The sequence below is a fragment of the Ipomoea nil genome, unplaced genomic scaffold (assembly GCF_001879475.1).
Source record: "Ipomoea nil cultivar Tokyo-kokei standard unplaced genomic scaffold, Asagao_1.1 scaffold0805, whole genome shotgun sequence".
NCBI classification, from domain to species: domain Eukaryota; kingdom Viridiplantae; phylum Streptophyta; class Magnoliopsida; order Solanales; family Convolvulaceae; genus Ipomoea; species Ipomoea nil.
Window position 1 is genome coordinate 33136 of NW_017617233.1, and position 20510 is coordinate 53645.

General features: G+C 39.2%; 1 protein-coding gene and 1 long non-coding RNA gene across 2 annotated transcripts; both read right to left on the bottom strand.

Annotated features, from left to right (window-relative positions):
* Positions 1 to 237: 237 nt before the first annotated feature.
* LOC109177644 lies at positions 238 to 13256 on the bottom strand. The gene is made up of 3 exons (XR_002053607.1): positions 13247 to 13256; positions 5037 to 5044; positions 238 to 1644 (listed from the first exon to the last, which is right to left on the bottom strand). It is a non-coding gene; the product is annotated as an uncharacterized LOC109177644 (long non-coding RNA).
* LOC109177638 (cytochrome P450 CYP736A12-like) lies at positions 10538 to 12400 on the bottom strand. Its single transcript, XM_019327054.1, has 2 exons — positions 11401 to 12400; positions 10538 to 11296 (listed from the first exon to the last, which is right to left on the bottom strand). Exons 1-2 carry the CDS (start codon positions 12295 to 12297, stop codon positions 10682 to 10684), a joined length of 1512 nt encoding a protein of 503 aa, XP_019182599.1. The 5' UTR covers positions 12298 to 12400; the 3' UTR covers positions 10538 to 10681.
* Positions 13257 to 20510: the final 7254 nt, after the last annotated feature.

A 20510-nucleotide genomic window follows, 5' to 3' on the forward strand; every position in this document is an offset into this window, starting at 1 on the left:
ATAGGAAAAGATAAGTACATATGTGGAACCCTTTTCATGACATGACAGGTTTTTCGGAGGTTCAATAAACTTGTTCTATCCAAAAGCTGCTATAGAAGAGAAGAACAAGACATATGGAAAGCTATTTTAGTGGCTCGCGATCTACCAGTGTACTTGAGCAAAGACATTTATCTCGAGCAAGATTCTCAAACTCAGTGCGCCAGGCAATTTGGCCACATGCAATCCATTCCTTTTTCCTTTTCTATCAAACCCTCAACCAGCCATGGCACTCTAGATCACTTAAGGGGCTGGACCCACTTATTCGAGCACGCGATGTGTATTACAATGACCTTCAGTCGACTAAGAAGGTGCATCATATTCGCTGGAAGCCAGCCTCTCTTGCCTACCCCTAAGTCCTGTCTGCAGTAGCTGCTTCGCTTCTATTATAGATGACCGAAGAGCGGACTTCTTTCCAACAAACAGAGGAAGTTTCGATTCGAACAGAGAGATATGTCGGAATTAGCTCCTGGGAAAGATAGAAGGGCAGGGCTTCAGACCCATAATGAAACCAATGTGGGAGCTACTTATAATAAGTTCCAAAACCTTGAGATGAAGAAGGGAAAGCGTAAGTGAACTCGATCCAGTGGAGGAGGAAGCTCGGTTCAGTCCTTGCAGATCTTGACTCACTCACTTCCAGAGTAGAATACGAAACTCTAGTTGAAGGGGTATTGGCCATTATGAGTAGTAAAGGCTACTATGAGCAGAAAGGGACTACTTGGCTCGATCGAGCAGCACCTACACCTTCTCGCGTAACGACTTCTTTTAAGCTAGGCTAGGATCGGATCCAATTCTAGGAGCGATGTCAGACCAGTAGACCCAAGTTATGCCTTTGATCTAGGAGCTTCGGTTTGAACACATTGTTCTCTTGAAAGCTTATTAGGAAGCTAAGTATTTACCTTTTCTTTTCTCAATAGGAGGTCTTGTGCCGTTGGACCTGCCCTTTATGCAGCAGTAGTTTCGGTTGAACTGGACATTGCTCCCGCTATTGGTAGGCTTACTCGACTAAGAATTCAAGGAAGTGAACTGACGGGACTCTGCTACTTACGAGGGTTGATGTGGAAGAAGGGGCGAAGAATCCTCTGCTGATGAAAGATATGCTGAGACAAAAGCAAAATAGGAAGAAATACCTGCTAGACCAGAGACTGCGGATGGGGGTCTTTTTCGCGTAAAAACCTGCCAGCCGGTAATATAGTATTTCCAAGCTAGGGGTATTGTTGTTTATGCACAAGGTTTTTCTCCTCAACCAAAGCATGGGTCAAAAAGGAAGAACATGACCATCAGCAAGAAAGGGCGTCCCGACGTCGACTCCGAAAGGAAGCTCGCGAGAGGGAAAGAGAGGAAAAGAACCAATGATTCACCTATATGAAGCTGAAGGAATGAAAGCATTAGAGTGAAGATCCCCTGCTTAACCTGAAATGAAACCTCTCAAGCCAGGGAAAGATTGACCATCGGGTTTATTCCCGAGTCAGGACAGAAAGAGTGACTACTCGATAGAAATGCCCCTATGAATAAGGGAAGTTACTAGCCTTCTTTCTTAGGCCAAGGAAGGAAAGCACAGTAGAACTAGCGTAGCGGGACATGACAGCGGTTGGGGAGAGGGAAAAGCTATCAATCCAATGAACAGAAAAAGCGGCTTGGCCGAAGGGTCAGGAAGAGAGAACGACTATACTTTCTGAGTTAGAACATTAGGAACCTTACACCCATAGGAAAGAAAGCAGCCAAAAAAGTAGAGAAGATCAGAGACGGGTTTAGCGAGAAAAGTCTTTAGCTCACACCTATCTTTGATGAAAGAAGCCAAAAAGCAAGAAATTGAAAGTGTGATTAAAGCCAGAGAGATGACTTCTGTTGAACTCTTCCTGTACATGAAGGGAATGAATCGCATATGTTGGTTGAGAATTGCTCGGAATTCATTGATAATGACTTTGCCAGGTTCTAGGGAGGCTACTCTTATTTTTTGTCGATCGAGCCGCTCTCCCTCATTCCACTCGTCCAGCCCTCTTCACGAACTTGTACAATCGATGCCACAAAGATAGCAAACTCTATTATCAAAGAAATAAGGAAACGGGCGACAATTTGGCACCAGATATCCGGAGGTGTGGAAAGAGCAGCTGTGAGAAGCGGAAAAACCATCAAAAAACGACGATTGTTCGTGGAGGTTTCTACAGAAAGACCCCTTGGTTCTGACAAACGGATCACAATTACAGGTACCTGGGAGCATACCGATGGAATGAACGAAATACGAACAGTTAACATAATATGGTCATAGATCTTAGGTTGTAGCTTGATCATGAGCGAATTTGTTGATGTTGCACCCATGAAGTATGGAAAGTGCCAAACATTGGGAACTACCCGGGGAGGAGTTAGGAACAGGAACAAGAAGAAGCGAGAACCACTTAAATGGAGGAATCGATTGTATTTCGTCCTTTGTTCCCCATAGAAACTGGGGATCAAAAAGCACCAAATTTGATGACTTATTAAGGGAAAGACGAAGTAAGAGCATGCTATTGGAGACGTTGCAACATATGTCGGGAAGGCCTCCGTTGATTGTGTACGAACAAAATACGAATCCAAAGGCAGGGTAAGAAGGGGTTTAGCTAATGGAGATATTAACTCTTCCGGGAACCAGTAACACGTAAACCATGTAAAACCAAGACCAATCAATATCCGAACGGAACGGATTCGAACTTCTCCTAGAATAGTTTCCGATGCGAAATTAAATTCATAGGATATATATGAGTAATTCAAAGGATAAATCTAAATATTTGATAGGATTCGATTCATTTTAGTAATGAACAAAAAAGAATTTTATGGGGCTTCCCTGTCGAGAATAAAAAGTTTTTCTCTTAGAGAGGCGGTTTCCTCGCTTAGAAAAGCGTTCCTTCTCTCAAGAGATTCCCATTGAGTGGATAACTCTCGGCGATGTTGCATATCCAATCGGGCTTGGTGCTTTTGTTTTAAAAAGCCCTGGAAATGCTCTGCCTGGGTCGTTTTTACTTCCCAATAGAATGGGGATTCTTGCCCTCGTTACATAAGCTTTGCAAGACCTGGCATAGAGCGGGGTGATTGAATTCTAAGGGTTCGAGGTGTACCCTCAGTATGGAATCCAGGTCTTGTGGATCAATGAAGAATTGGGGATCCTCCCGACCATAAAAAATGAGTTGATAGAGAGAGGAAATCTGGTCACGAGTTGTAAAACAAAACTCAGTTTCCAGGAAATTTCGCACCATGACCTCGTACTCCCTGGGTGAGAGTCCCTGGGTTTGTAGGCGCTGTCGTACGAATTCCACCCATTCTGGATCCTGATCCGGCTGATTCATATAGTGGTCTAGCAGCGCTAGTTCAGACGGGAGAATACCCAATATGGAATTAGGTAAACCCCCATAAAAGAAGTTATAATAGATTCTACACACAAAACGGATCAAGAAATAAAGACACACTAACCTTCTCATAAGAGAAAGAGCCCGCTGTAACTTGGGCCTTGTTAGATAGTAGCAAAAGACTCTCACTTCGAAATCCGAAGGGAGATAGAACCTAACAAGGATATAGAAAGTAAAGAGGAAAAGGCATGACCAGAAGAATTGTGTAAAATAAGTGAATTTATCCAGTTGAGGCATGATATGCTTGACAACAAATGATTCCCTCCAGACAGAAAGAGAGTCCTTACTGTACGAGTAGTTCAGAATTCTAGTGAGTTTTTGTTGGTTGTTGACCAACGGAAATCATGGGAGAAAGAAGACTAGATCCGGGGGTCATTCACCACCCCACCTACGCACAAACGGACTACTTACTGCACCCAGAACCTCATAACAGCATAGAAAGCATCACCGTGAATTCCATATTGGATAAAATTGCTATGTATATCAATCAGAAATGGAAGTTGTCTTAGTCATCCTTTTTTAAATCATGAGTATCCTATATCGAGAAAATATTCATTTTGAAAACATCTCTATAATGAACATAGTGATAGAAAGAGTACCATGCAGTGTCTTGACTTCAAACGGTTTGCTTTAACCATGTTAATAGTCCCACATTATTGGTTGAGAGAGAATCGAAGTAGATTTACCAATAAATCACGAAATGCTATGGTTCTTACAGAGAATTGATTAATTGATTCATAAGTAATTCGCGAGATCATGCACCCCTCTCTCCTAGTTCTAAGGAAAACTGAAAACTAAAGGATACAGCTGGTTGGTCCAGCCTATTCTTGAAAGAAACAACTCGCACATACTCCCTTTCCAAAAAAGATCAATACACCAAGCACTACACTTAGATTTATTGGATTTGTTGCAAAAATATCGGTATTAAACCCGAAACTCCCAGCAGACGGCCAGTGGCCCAAAGAAAGGAAAGAATCGGTTACGTTTTTCATATGCTCTCCTCTTATAGATCAACTAAAAAACCGAACAGAGTGACTTTTGTATCACTTCACCTCGCTTTTTATTTACTCTCTTTTTTTTTTAAGAGTTTCTTCTTTGTTGTTGTTAGGTGTTGGAATTATCTTTTGCATATTATTTTCCAGCGGTTCTATTTTCACACCGCGAATCCAACTATATGAGAATTTGATCGGAACTCCAAGTTTTTTATTGTACTCCAAGACGTCGTTTACCGTCTTTTTGTACTCTTGGAACAATTTTAGAATATAGATAAATAGGCCTAGTGCGACTACATAAAAAAGGAGGATCGGCTCATTATTCAATTGTTGGAATAGCTTTTCTACCAGTTGAGACATGATATGATTGACAATGAAACTAACCGCTGCCACATTGGGGCTATGGGATTCGAACCCAATTTTGCCACGACCCCCATTTCTCTCTCGCCCAGTCGTCTATCGCGAATTAGCCTTTCGATTAGACAACAAAGAAAGGTCGACCTTTCTTGACTAAGCTTAGATTTTCCCCGCAAAATCACGTTCGACTTGCATTAAGCATACGGCTTGTGACACACATTTCTCGATCGGCTGGGTTCCCGCCTTGCTGTACCGAGGGAAGCCCTTCAACCACCTCATCTCTATTATTTATTATATGATGATTGGTTGATTGTGATTGAAGATTTCTTTCTACAAAAAGTCTTCGAGATAAATTGGACCTCCGCCCGAAGAGCGCTTCCCTGGCTTAAAGGACGGAACTCCAGCGCACTGATTGAGCTAGCGAACTCCAATTTAAGTAAGACCAGGCCAGCTGTAAACAAAGGAAACAAAAGATTCGTGGTTGATACCAGTTGACAGCAATTGGCCAGTTTCCTACAGTTGACCGATAGAGCTCGACCGATTGATCCATAAGAATAAGAGCGGTAAGTTTTTATATTGACAAGGGGGGAAGCGGTATCGAACAAGAAGAGCTGGAAGGGAAGTCGGACGGTAGGACTGTATTGCTCAAGAGCAGGATCTTTCTTTACAGGAAAGAAGACGGGGATAAGCGCCCTATCCACCAACCAGTAACTGCAAAGAAATAGAAATAGCGAGATGATCCATCATAACGAGAATTTCCATTTGCATTACCAGAAGAAAGAAAGATGCGCTAAATAGATTTTGGGGATATAGACTAGGAAACTACTATTGGCTAATGGAATCTATTAGTCTAGCTCTTATATATATTATGATTATGAAAGAAAGCAGCATAGCCAATTCTTTTTTAGCTAATGAGAAAAAGATATGAACACTAATAAAACCAGGAAAGACCAATCACAAATACCAGTGAAAGCGGAAAAGAGATGGCCTGGGGAATGGAATACGGGAGGCGAGAAGTCATTTTTCGAAAGGTTTTCTTGTTCGAGCGGCTCAATTGACTATTCAGATTGACAGTGAATCGTCGACGATGGCATAGATTCGATTCGGACAAGACGATAACTATCCTATATAAGAGAAGGCAATCTAGGCAAGCAAAGGAAAGATTGATTATAGGCCAGTGAAAGAGAAAGAGAAGGATCTTCGGCAAGGGGTTCCCGGCTTCGCGAGACCTTTTCGATCTGCTCTAGGCTAAGCTCAATGGGGCCTTGCTTTGTTGATGCCAATCTCTTAGTCTGATTCAGATAAACTGTGAACCAAGACATGAAAAAGAACGAACTCAAAGCGAATTCTTTCATATGAGATCTTCTACCGGTACACGGAACACAAACAAAATCTCAATGAAATGAAGTACACGCAACTACGCCTGTGAACTCAGATAGCCTTTCAGCATTCCTTTCATCTACTCTAGGAAAAAGAACTTTCTTCTCTTAATATATTCAATTTCTAGTTAGAGGTCAAACAGCCCAAGACGCGCATCCACCAGATAAGCATATAGTTCGTTGTGATTCTCAAGTTCAAGTCCTTGTTTTTTATCCTACCCCCCTTTCTCTCCCTTTGGCTTCGGGCTTCTGTTCATGCTCATCCTCAGCCTCCGGTAGGCTGATGGGCATTGAACCTGACTCTGTAGACCTTTCAGCACAGTCTTCTACGACCTCTCCTATAGAAAGCTTTTTAACATGACTTTCCGGCTTTCCTGCTTCTGTGCTTGCTATTAAGAATATGGCATACCAACGATTCACTTACTTACGGGCTTACTGGAATGATGAAAGGGAAAGGTATTCGGAGTTCTTCACCCCGGCAAAGCAAAGTCCTTACTTTGACTTAGACTGACCCGAATCAAGTCAAGGCGATGCAGCAGGCTCAAGGCCCATCTTCTTAGTTTAGTTCTCTCTTTTCAAGTCAAGAATGTGCCAACCGAGGCCATTGAATTCGCTGCAGTGCAGATATCATCATAGTTGAAGAATAAGTTCTTCTTTTTACTGAATCAGCTACTAATCACATGTTTGGAATCGATCTAGCTGATTATCCGGTCGTTTAGTAAGCCCGAAAGCAAGAGAAAGAAGGTTTCCTTTACCACGGGAACTGCAGTAGCGGAACTAGCACGACGAACAATGCTCGACACTCTGTCAAGCGAGCCCCTCTAATTATCTGGAAGCCCCTTTCCCCTGTATAAGCATTCTAGCTCAATACCCTTTCACCGTCTTCTCACGCGCCCTTACAAAACAACTACTGCGAGAGCCTTTCAGCCAGAGAGAAAGAGCCTTTAGAATGGAAGCCCTTATCATCCACTTTCTTATTCAATATTGAATCTCTTGCTTAAGCTGTGTAAGCTCATTCAGTGGTTCACTTGTGACGGATTCTTAGTTGATAAGGGGATGTCTTCTTTTCACTCAGGTTTTACCAAACAAAATGAGGTCATCGGCAAAGAAGCAATGAGACAGTCGTTGGCCTCCTCGCCCGACTTGACCTCTATGGCTGTTCTGTGTAATGGCTTGATTCTTGATTCATTCCAGAACAAGAATTTCACTCATTTGAATGAAAGAGTTTGATACCAATTCTAGCTTCCGGGCAGGAGGGAAGAAGGTGACTTCAAGGCTGTTAGTGCTAAAAAGTTTCTTTCTTATTCTCAGGAGCTCACCTCTCCCCATGTCTCAGAGGAATCTACTCTTTCATGGCAGCCACCTTCCCCTGGAGTATACAAACTGAATTTTGAAAAAGTTTGGAAAGAAAAGTAGACGGAACGACACCTGTGAACTCGGATAGCATTGTGGCATACCTTTTCATCTGAACTAGGCTACTTTCTTTCTTCTCTTATGAAATTTTTAGTTTCAGATCATTCTTAAAAGAAGCTCTCTCTTATATACGATACCACCAGATGTGCCCCCTCCACCCTCGTCCAATCTTCCTAAGTGCCAGCCTAGCTTCATAGGAAGCTTAACAATACGTCCAGCTCCTTAAGGAATGAATACTTGGGCTTGGCCTGGAGTTAGGCTGAGATGCCTGGGCTAGACCCTGAAATCGCCGTCCACAGGCTTAATATCAAACCAGATGCTAAGCCCATCAAGCAAGCACAACGACGCTTTCATCCACTCCTCATGAAGAAGATTGAGAAAAAAGTAAAATGAAGTATGAAGGTAAACGGAAGACCATAGATGATGGAATGATGAATGAATGGAAAAACGAAATAAAAAGACTAAAAGAAGAATTCGCTCAACATGAAGAATTAGCTCAACAAACCAAAGAAGAATCCATATCACAGAATCACCCTTGGAAGGGTGAGAAACCACCACCTAATAAAGACTGAATAAAAAGAGAAAAGGGATCCCGATAACCAACCATAGGAAGAGTTCATTCATATTGGAAGTCCGGTGCGGGCGTTAAGACTTACTTTACTAACGTTCGGTACCCATATAAAGAGGGGTACCTACACTCTCAGTCAGTACTAGAAGGAGGTACCTTCTTCCGAGGAAACAAGGTCTTATTCATATCCTAAGTACCCGAGCGAGGGTCGGATAGCACGAGGTAAGTAGTTATGTTGCTAATCCTAAATAAAAATCGAAGACCAAGAGGTTCACTTACAACCAATTGGTCACTTCACTGCTTTCAGTAGCTTAAGGAGTTGTAAAAGGGTAGTCCTTGTTGTTATCATTCGTAACGGGAGATACTTAGTCCCGAATAGGCTAAACAATAAAGTAGATGTCCAATTTTTGATGGTCACCTGCTAATGGGCTACCATCAATTTTAGCAGGTATCGCAAGAATCTAGCGGGAGGTACGGGAGAGAATCTAAGAATAGGCTAATTAGAATACTAGAACAAGACCAACGGGAGCAGCTCCTACAACAACTTATTACAATAGAAAGTCAAACAACGGCTATAACTCTAACTCTAGCTGTAGCATCGATGAACTATGAGGTTTGAGCTGTTGTGTTTGTTGATTTATCTGAGCTCTTGGATCCTACGGTATGGATTGTTTTCCAACAATCTAAGTGGCTTTCGTAGAATTCAAAAAAATTGATTAGGTTAGTTTCTCATTTGATTTTGCCAAGTTCTTGTAGCGCATTCACTAAGTTACTTACGGAATATCCAATCTGGAGGCTGACTACGGCCTCAGATGATTAGGCGGGGACAGGATTCGAACCTGCAGTCTTCAGGTCATGAGCCTGATGAGTTACCAACGGCGGGGTCAGGATGCTCTTGGATCCTACGGTATGGATTGTTTTCCAACAATCTAAGTGACTAAGTGTTCACACGTGGCATTTTTGATGGACTCATCAGCAGGGTAGTCCTTGTTGTACGGGTACGTTATTCGCTAACTCACCTGCTAAAATTGATGGTAACCTGCTATCCGGTAAAATTGCATATGTTTGGAGAGTTCAGTGGCCTAATTGCACATTTTTTGAGTGTTCAATGGCCTAATTGCACTTTTTTTTTTCGTTCAGTGGCCTAATTGCATTTTCAGGTTACGTTCAGTTGCCAATTTGAACCTTATTCCAACATTTTATTCTTTATTAATATTACATTTTATAATATAAGTATTATATTTGATCTTAACCTGACCCGTCTCATGGACAAGGATTCATGAGACGGTCTTACACAAGTTTTTGCTTATTGTCTAATGGTATGTTAAAATATAATAATGAAACATAATAATTTTTTAAAATAAATTTTATTGTTTTAAAATTGGCCCATGAAACCTACCAACTCACACGAGGTGGGTTGCAACAGTTTTACCATGAACTCAAGTTTAAAATACATAATTTATATACCGAATATTCATAATTTGAATATTCAATAAGCAAATTATGTATTTTTAAATTTAAGTTTATCTTGTAAGGTAGATTCGGGACTATCGAATAATTTGCCGGTGGGTTGGGGCTATAAAATTTCAACACGGAACGTTTATTTATTTCTAAAGAAAAGATGAGGTCGAAATGAGAGCGTAAGTCAAAAAGTTGCGGCGGGAATGGAAAATATAGATGGTCGTCCGAACATCTTGTTTCTAGTGAACGGTGAACCTTATCTTTTTTTTTTTTTTTTGAAAGGAGTGTACCTTATCTTTAGTGTTCTATGGAGTCAAAATGGGACTAGAAGTCAATTTGTTACTCAGTATTACTTTTCCTCTTCCACTTGAGTAATATAATACTTAGCAGCAACTAATATTTGTTTTAGGGACCGTTTAGGTGGCGGAAAATGTTTTATGAAAAATGGAATTGAAATTTAATAGAAAAATAATTATTAGATGAATTTTATTATTTGGTTGGTGGGAAAAAAATTATTGAAAATTCTAATTTTATTGTTTGGTTAGATTTAAAATTGTAAAGAATAATATATATAAAAACCTATATATCTTACAAATTATTAAGAGTAATATAATTTAGAAAAAAAATAAAGATAAAATAATCAAATCATTATCATTTTTCTTCCCTGCTTCCATGCATGAAAAACAAAGTCTCATATCGTACCAAAGATTTTGTTTTCCTCGAATTTGAAGAATTCATTTACTAATACCAAACACCAAAAAATAACATTTTTCTCAACTTTAAGAAAAATATTTTCATGAAAAAACTTTTTTATCCAACCAAACATCCCCTTCATGTTTACCGTCCCATGGTTAATATATATATATATATATATATATATATATATATATATATATATATATATATATATAAACAAGTCAAAATGAAGAGATTGATACACAACATAATATAGGAATCAAGAATTTTTTGAAAAAGAAAGCATAAACCATTACATTGATCGATGAAGTGTAGTACATAATTACTATAAGCATTTATTTAAGGAAAAAAAAAGATTTTATTTATAATTGGCAAAACCTTAATAAATAACTAAATAAACTAAATATGCAAACGGTAGGTTGGAATAGCCATCAAGTGCTCGGCTCGGTTCAAACTAAGGCCAAATTCTTCAGTCATGTTCAAGTCTTTGGGTAACATCCCATTTGGAAGATTCCAATCAAAGCAATGGAGTAGTTGTGCTACCACTAGTCGAACCACAGTTATTCCAAGTTGCATTCCGGGACAACTTCTCCTGCCTGATCCGAACGGTAGAAATTCAAAATCCTGACCTCTGTATTCAACACTACTTTTATTAAACCTTTCTGGAAAGAATTTCTCAGGGTCACTCCACACCTTTGGATCACGTCCAATTGCCCAAACATTAACAGTAACAGTTGAGCCTTTAGGAATGTGAAAGCCATCAACTTCACAATCTTCTCTCGCTGCATGAGGAATGAGTAATGGCACGACCGGATGCATCCTTAAAGATTCCTTAATGACTATTTCCAAGTATTTGAAGTGCTCCAAATCACTCTCCTCAACCATCCTATCAAGCCCTACATGACTCTCTATTTCTTCTTTTACCTTTTTCATTATCTCCGGCTGTCGGAAGAGTTCAGATATTGTCCATTCTATTACAGATGATGACGTGTCTATAGAAGCAATAAGAATGTCCTACACAAACCAAGATTTGATGAGAAAATTAAAGAACAACTTAACATTGTGTGTGGAAATTAATTAATATGCAACATATATAATTTATAGAATTGTATAGTTACCAGCATAACAGATTTAACATGTTGGCGAGTAAACTGAACTGGAGATTCTCCGGACTTCATAATCTCCAACATGGTATCCACAAAATCCATTGTAGTCTGAGCCTTTCCTTTGCTGGTAGCTTCTTCATGGTCGTTAATGATCTTCTCCAAGAATTCATCGAAGAGTTTACCGACAGCCTTCATCCGTCGAGTCAATCCTTGAACATCAAGTTTACCAAGAAGAGGAAAATAGTCGCCGAGATTAGGGAGAGCTGTGATCTTAACTGCTTCATGAATGGCAGCCTTGAATCCCTTCTCACCAAGCTCTTTATCATCGTACTTCTTCCCAAACACCATCCTACAGCTCATGTTTGCACTCAGGGAAGAAACTTTGGCGCTCAAATCAACAGCTTCGCCGTTCTGGGCTGCTTGCTTGAATGATTCTACGAGAAGACACAGCTCTTCTCTTCTCATGGATTGGTATGAATTGATCTTGAGGTTGCTTAGGAACTCCAAGGTGCATAGCTTCCGAACGTTTCGCCAATACGGACCATATTGCCCGAAAGACAAACCTTTTTGGCCATTTGAGATGTACTTAGCAGCCTGGGTAAGTGGTCTGGTGGCGAAATTGAGATCGTGCGTCTTGAGAAATTGCTTGGCGGCTTCCGGCGTTGATGCCACGATATTGTTGACCATCCCAAACCGCAAGTGCATGATAGGGCCGTAGGTTTTGGCCAGTTTCTGCAAATCTTGATTGGGATTCTTCCCAACCAAATGGAAGTGTCCCAAAATTGGCAGCCCTCTGGGACCTGGGGGCAGCCTCTTGCCTTTCTTCTTCAGAAATAATGCTCTGAAAACAGAAACTGCAGCCATCACTGCAAACGCCGTCCATATCCATGCGGTGACGGTGTTCATCATGGACTGAGGCGGTGATGATGATCACTGATGAAGTTTTTTTTTTTTTTCTTTTTTTTTAAATTTATGGAAGTAAACTCGCTCTGCTAGATAAGAGTTTATTGATGAGTTCAGAGTGTCATCTCCGATATTTATACTGCATTTCTTCTTCGTTTTCTCCCCGACTTCACTATTGGCGGCTAATAATATAATATATTCACATTCAATAAATCCGGTCTTGTGACCTATCTCTTGGTGGAGTCAAATTTATAAATTTGTGGTTTTCTATAATTAATTGTTTGACTAATTTGACTAGAGTTGTTCATTGTTTAATATACTCTCTGATTTGTCTCATTTTACTTGTCTTGTTTATTATTTATTAGTTAAATTTATATACAAATATTAAATTTAATATTATGAAAAAATTAATATTATGAAAAATTGTATTAAATAACTTTGCAAACTAATTTGTTAATTAAATCGGACACATAAAATGAGACAGAAAATAAAACTCAAATTCTAAACTTCTCACATAGAAAAGCAATCGGATACCATTGAACCAAAAAATCATTGGTCGGTCGTTGTATGTTATTGACGTTATTAAGACAATGACAATACTGTAGCTGTATGTTATTGAATATTTCAACTATAAGACATATGCATGTGCGCTGATACTTCCACTCAAGCAACTAGGGGTGGGAATGGCAAATTATATCGTGCACCGCGGTGCATAATTGATTATGCACCGCGCATTAAAATGATGTTGTTTTATTTAATAAAATTAAACGGTATCTGTTTCCCGTTGTTTTGCACCCTTCCGCAAAAAAGTAACTCTATTATTCATTTTCATTTTGTATACACTGTAGTTTCGGTTCAACACAACTACAGTTTCATTTCGATATAACTACAGTTTCATTCGATATTTATAGACTCAAATATGTAAAAATGTTATTTAATTTTATTTTATATACACTATAATTTTATTAAAACACAACTACATGATCATTTTAATATAATTACAGTTTCATTGTACAATATACACTCAAATATGTGAAATGTTATTCACTTTCATTTTATATACATTGCAGTTTCATTTCACCACAAGTACAGTATCATTTTGATATAACTGTTGTTTCATTTGATAATATAAAAATAATACGTTAGATATTGTCGGTTTAGATATACTGTAGTGTCAGTTGGTAATTAACATATACAAAATGCACACTCCGTTAAAACTAACGGCGCGCCGTTTCTTTACTTAAATAAACGGCACCGTTTTAACCCCGGTGCACATGCACCGCGGTCCACGATAAAACGACTGGGTGGGAATAGGCCAGGCCCCTAAGGCCCGGCCTATTTAAGTCCTACATAGGCCAGGCTTGTTTAGTAAAAAGGCCAGGCTTGAGCCTATTTTGAAGCCTATTAAATTAAACAGGCCAGACCTATTTATTATACCAAGCTCGGCTTTCAGGCCTACAGGCCTAGCCTATTTACACACATATATATAATTTGTTTGTAATATTAAGTTAGTATATATTCTATTTTATACCTAATATATTTTTATATTTACAATATAATTCCAAGTATATATAATTATCAAACCCTAACCCTCCACCTCCGAAATCGCATTCTAAATTCTGATTCAACTATAAACATTGTTGCTAATCCTATTATAGGTGTTCTTATTATTTAATTGTTCTTACTGTTAAACATTTAATTGCATCCCTATGGATATTGAAAATGTTGAGCCAAAAAACTTGTCATTGGCGGGAACTGGTGCAGCCCAGTCCCGCCCAACCCAATGAGTTCGATTAGCTGGAACTGTCGTGGACTTGGCGACCCATGCACGGTTCAAGAGATTGTGGCCTTAGAAGCTAAGGTCAAGCCAATGTTTATTTTTTTAATGGAAACAAAGGTACGACGCGATCATGCTGAACGTCTAAGGATTAAATTAAATTTTGATGGACTATTTTACGTTGATGGTGGTGGTCTAAGCGGAGGGTTGGCTTTATTGTGGCGGGATAGAGGCGTAGCAAGTCTCATAAGCTATTCGAAAAATCACATTGATATTCAGGTGCGGTTGCCTGGCAGCAACCCCTGGAGATTAACGTGTTTTTATGGGTACTCTGATAGGTCTCGAAGGCAAGATTCTTGGGATCTTTTGCGCTCTCTTCTCCCTAAGTCTAATCTACCTTGGTTAGTTGCAGGGGACTTTAATGACATTGCTTCATCAACTGAAAAACGTGGTCTGAATCCACATCCACAGTCCTTAATTGATGGATTTAATCATGCACTCGACGACTGTGGACTTATTGACTTAGGCATGCAGGGACGAAAATTCACGTGGGAAAAAAGTAAAGGCACGGACCATTGGATTGAGGAGCGACTAGATCGTGCGGTGGCTAATCTTGATTGGTGCAATATGTTTATGCATGCCACTGTTTATAATAAGGAGGTAATAACCTCGGATCACTGGGCCCTCTATATTCAGTTGGATGCTCCGAGAATTGTTAGGCAGCGCCGGAAATTTATGTTCGAGAACGCTTGGCTTAAGGAGGAGGGGTGCAAAAATTTAGTTTTGGGATCATGGAATGCCTTAGCTGGGGAGGTTGTCCCTACACGACTGGAAAGATGTAGCGCTGCTCTTAAATCTTGGGGTGGTAGCTACGCTAAAAAGACTGAAAAACAGATTGCCACTCTTCAAGCCCGTCTAAGCATGTTGAGGGATAGACGAGATGATGGCTCTCTATTGGAATTTCTAGAAATCGACTGCCGTATTCGTCAACTCCATAACCAGCTGAACATCTTTTGGAAGCAGCGTGCCAAGCAATTTTGGTTGGACAAAGGTGATAGAAACACAAAGTTCTATCACCTTTATGCGTCGAACAGAAAGCAGAAGAATATAATAAACAAACTACAGGATCCTGATGGTCATTGGGTGGAGGGGCCTAATTTACTGTTACTTGCCAAAAATTACTTCACCAACGTCTTTACAGAGAAAGGAGTGCAATTATCTGATGCATTGCATGGTTATGTGCCGAAAATCACTGCTGCTGACAACGCCAACTTGTTACGTCCCTTCTGTTACGAAGATGTGAAGGATGCGCTGTTTAGTATGTCACCTGATAAATCTCCGGGTCCTGACGGTTATAGTCCGGCTTTCTTCCAACACTTTTGGCCGGAAATTGGTGTAGATGTGGCACGTTTTATCATTGACTGTGTTCAAGGCCGGGAATTTCCCGAGGGGATGAACGACGCAATTATCACCCTAATACCTAAAAAATCAGCACCGGTTTCAATGGGGGATCTACGCCCGATAGCGTTATGCAATGTCATATATAAGATACTCTCGAAGATTCTAGCCAATAGATTGAAGGAGGTCCTTGACAAAGTAATATCCCATTCGCAGAGTGCATTTCTATCCGGGCGTCTTATCACGGATAATGTACTTATTGCGTCGGAGATCATTCATTACCTGAACCGGAAGCGAGAAGGGAGGGATGGATGGTGCGCACTCAAGTTAGATATTGCGAAAGCATATGACAAGATGGAGTGGCCGTTCTTAAAAGAAATTATGTTACGTATGGGCTTTGGGATTCAATGGATTGAACTTCTGTTAAGATGTGTTACAACGGTCAGGTATAAAGTTGCTGTAAATGGGGAGTTGTCTGACTCCATCATCCCCTCTTGTGGACTGAGACAAGGAGATCCATTGTCTCCGTACTTATTCATTTTGTGCGCAGAAGAACTGTCCTACTTGTTAGCGGATTTGGTGAGGCAAAGGCTAATAACCCCTTGTGTGGTGGCTAGAGGAGCGCCTGGCGTCTCGCATTTGTTTTTTGCGGACGACAGCTTGCTTTTCTTTAAAGCCACAATTAGTGAAGCAAATGCAGTAAAGGCTTGTTTGAGTACTTATGAGGAGATTTCTGGACAAAGAGTAAATTATAACAAATCATGTTCTATTTTTAGTAGAAATACCACTGCAACAGTGAAAAGTGGAGTTGCAGCCATTTTTCAAGTCCAGCAAACTGATAACATTGGAAGATATCTTGGTCTTCCTATGGGGATTGGTCGAAACAAAAAAGAAGTTTTTTCTTTTATTCAGGCTAAGATGGCAACCCGTTTAGGTGGATGGAACAAGAAGATTCTTTCCCCGGCAGGGAAAGAGATTCTCTTAAAGAGTGTGGTTCAAGCACTACCTACATATACGATGAGCATCTATCTTCTACCCGTCTCTTTTTGTGATATGCTGGAGCGCTCTATGAACAAATTTTGGTGGGAAAACGGAGGAAGAAGGGGTGGTGGCATAAGGTGGATTTCTTGGGGTCGCATGTGCGACCCTAAAATAAATGGAGGAATGGGATTCAAGAAGCTTCATAAATTTAATATAGCATTATTGGCTAAACAAGGATGACGTCTCCTAACAAATACCCAGTCCTTGGTTTCACGAATATATAAAGCTAGATACTACCCACATTCTGATTTTATGGAGGCTAACATTGGAGCCAATCCTAGCTATTGTTGGCGTTCTATTTTAGCAGGCCAAGAGGTATTGAAAAGAGTATGTTATCGAAGAATTGGTAATGGGATATCAACCACTGTTTGGAATCAACCTTGGCTGCCTTGCACTACTGACCCATTTATACACACACCTGCTACTATTGACCATCCAGCTATGAAGGTGAGTGATCTGATTGATCCAAACTTAAATGACTGGAATTCGGACCTTCTGTCTACAATATTTGAGCCAAGGGATGTTGATCTTATCATGAAAATACCAGTTGCAATTACCTTTGAAGATCAATGGTGCTGGCGTGGGGACATACGAGGTATGTACTCAGTGAAACAAGGCTATCGTTTACTGATGGAGGAGAACGTTACGGGGACAACGTCGACAGCATGGAAGGTAATATGGGAACTGAAAATCCCGCCTAATGTGAAGAATTTTTTATGGAGGTGTTTGCATGGAGTTCTACCCACTTTGACTGTGTTGGCGAGTCGTCATGTTGAGGTGGATACCATTTGCCCCCTTTGTCACCTTTATGATGAATCTTTGAGGCATCTAATGTGTGATTGTACCCAGGTTGCTGCTCTTTGGCAATCACTTCCAAATTGTTTGATGCCTATAGGTGATGAGAATTTTGGAGATTGGCTAGCAGGAAGATTAATGGGAGATGAAACTGTTATGATCCAATGTGCTGCTAGGCTTTGGTGTATTTGGTGTGAACGAAACTGTGTGGTTTGGTCTCAAAAGAATTGGAATGCAGCAGCTGCTAGTATGGAAGCTCTTAGAATACTCGAAAGTTGGCAGCCCCTTGCTGGGAACCACCTATCTGCTTCAGCTCTAAATTCGGCCGCACGAACTCATGCAGTAGTCCCAGATGATGCTTTCACTTTGTTGGTTGACGCGGCTGTATTCCCGAACGACGGCCTAGCAAGCTATGGAGTTGTCCTAAAGGACAGTGATGGCAATTATGTAGCGGCGAAGAATGGTCCAATACGGTGTGTACAGGATGCCCACCTGGCAGAGGCTATCGCGATTAAGGAGGCTCTTTCGTGGGCTTATGAACGACGGCTTTCGAATGTGGTGGTTCTATCTGATTGCCAAACCGTCTGCAAGTTCTTTAATGGTTCTCTTTTGGATTTTTCCAGTGCGGGTTGCGTTATCCAGCAATGCCGCGACCTTAAACGACACTTTACATTTGTGTCTATTCAGTTTGTTCATAGATCAGAGAATCAGTTAGCTCATGCTATGGCTAGAGCTGCTCATTCTGCTACTGGTCCTTCTATATGGTCTCATTCTGTTCCTGCTTGTATTGAACCTTTGCTTTAATTAAAATTTTACTTATTCCTTTCAAAAAAACATTTAATGAAAGGTCACAACTTAATTATGTTGATAGAAACGGTATTGACTCTTTGTGTTTCAATAATTAAGTTGAGAAAGTAGTTTATGAACAGATATTACAGTGTAACATAGTCAGTAGTACTCAAAAAGAAAAGTAAAAAGTAAAATCTATGAGTGTACATCAATAAATCCGGTCTTGTGACCTATCATGTTAGGGGAGTCGAATTTATAAACTTGTGGTTTCCTATAATCAACCGTCTGACTAATTTGACCAGAGTTGTCCATATTGACATCTGTTGTGTAGAATGAGCACCGCGGTTTAATACTACTCTCTGATTTGTCTCATTTTACTTGTCTTGTTTACTATTTATTAGTCAAATTTATATACTAATATTAAATTTAATATTATGAAAATTGAATTAATAACTTTAATCAAACTGATTTGTTAATTGAACTGGATACATAAAATGAGACAGAATGAGTATAAAATACCAGTCGTTGTATTTTATTGACGTTAAGACAATGACAGTACTGTCGCTGTATGTTATTGACGTTAAGAAAGAAATATATTTCAACTATAAGACTATATGCATGCATGTGCGCTGATACTTCCAATCAAGCAACCCAATTTCTATCAGCTACCAACTTTCAAACATAAATATAAAATATACTAACATTTATATATCATATAATATAATGGACTAGGTCGTGTTCGTGTAGTGTCCAAGCAATTTCGCGTACGTACGTATTATTGTTTTTAGTTTTGTTTATGACATTTATTACGTATAAAATCATAATAAATGACACAACATCTAAACAAATCTCGTTCCAAAAATGTTGATGACAACTGACATTCATGGCATCTGGACTGAGAGATATGTCAAGAAACATAGAGAAAAGAGAGTGACTTTAACTTCACCTTATATCGTTTACATTGATATTTACGAGTTGAAAAATAAAATTTAAGAGGCTTTAATTACACATTTTATATAGATGTGATTTTAGAGAACGGTCAAAGAATATAATGAACTTAAAAATGGGTAAGTGGGCCCAATGTGGGTAATGGGTTGAAATATGGGGGGGGGGGGGGGGGTTCAGGGTAAACCCAATGGCCCTATATACGCAAATTATGCAGTGGACTCGTGTCCGTGAACGACGTCGTTTTCAGGAAAAATGCGTCATTTTAGTTATAAAAAAAAAAAAATTGATTTTGTCTCGCCGTTAACGCCGTTAACGGCGTTATTCATTTGTGCCATTATGAATGTACAGTTATGGGATTATGAATGTACAGTTATGAAATTATGAATGTAAGTTATAAAATTATGAACACAGAGCTCTGACATTATGAACTTACAATTATGAACATAGAGCTCTAAAATTGTGAACATCGAGCTTTGAAAATTATGATTTTACAGTTATTGTATTATGAATGTACAGTTACGGAATTATGAATGTAGAGTTATGCAATTATGAATGTACAGTTATGCAATTATGAATGTACAGTTATGAAATTATGAACACAGAGCTCTGATATTATGAACTTACAATATGAACATATACTGATAAAATTATGAACATAGAGCTCTAAAATTGTGAACATAGAGCTTCGAAAATTATGAAGTTACAGTTATTGAATTATGAATGTACAGTTATGGAAGTATGAATGTACAGTTATGAAATTATGAACATAGAGCTCTGACATTATGAACTTACAATTATGAACATATAGTAATAAAATTATGAACATATACTCCTAGTCTCCTATAACGAAACGGTCTGAAATAAAAAAAAATAAAAAATAAAAAAATAAAAAAGAAGATAAGGCACTGTTACCCGTGTCCAGCATGCATGCTGGACACGGGTCCATAGCATAACGATTGCCCTATATAAGCCTAAAGACTATGATGACCCAAAACACATATTAGCAATTCAACCCATAAAATTAACATGATTAAAGTATTCTTGCGAGATAATTACAACAATAATTACAAATTAAATGATGAGTATCCCCATCGTCATCCCACCAATCATGCCATCTTACCGAAATGGCCAGCAATCCTACATTGCACAATAACTATAACAAGGTATGGATAGTTGGACACCATAAATACAAGTACTATACTTCTTCTACTATAAAAAGATCGACTTATGAACACCGTAAAAGATACATCATTATCAACATCTTCATCCTCGAACTCTACCCAAATATGTTTTCACAGACTCCCAAAATTCAAGAACAAACTATCTATAAATATACATGTACAGAACTTCTCAAAATATAATGGATATAACTTAATTATATTATGCGAAGAAAACTAAAACACTTAAATTTTACCTTGTGATTTCTACATAAAAATTCCTTTGTCCCTTAATTTTTCTACCAATTTATTTA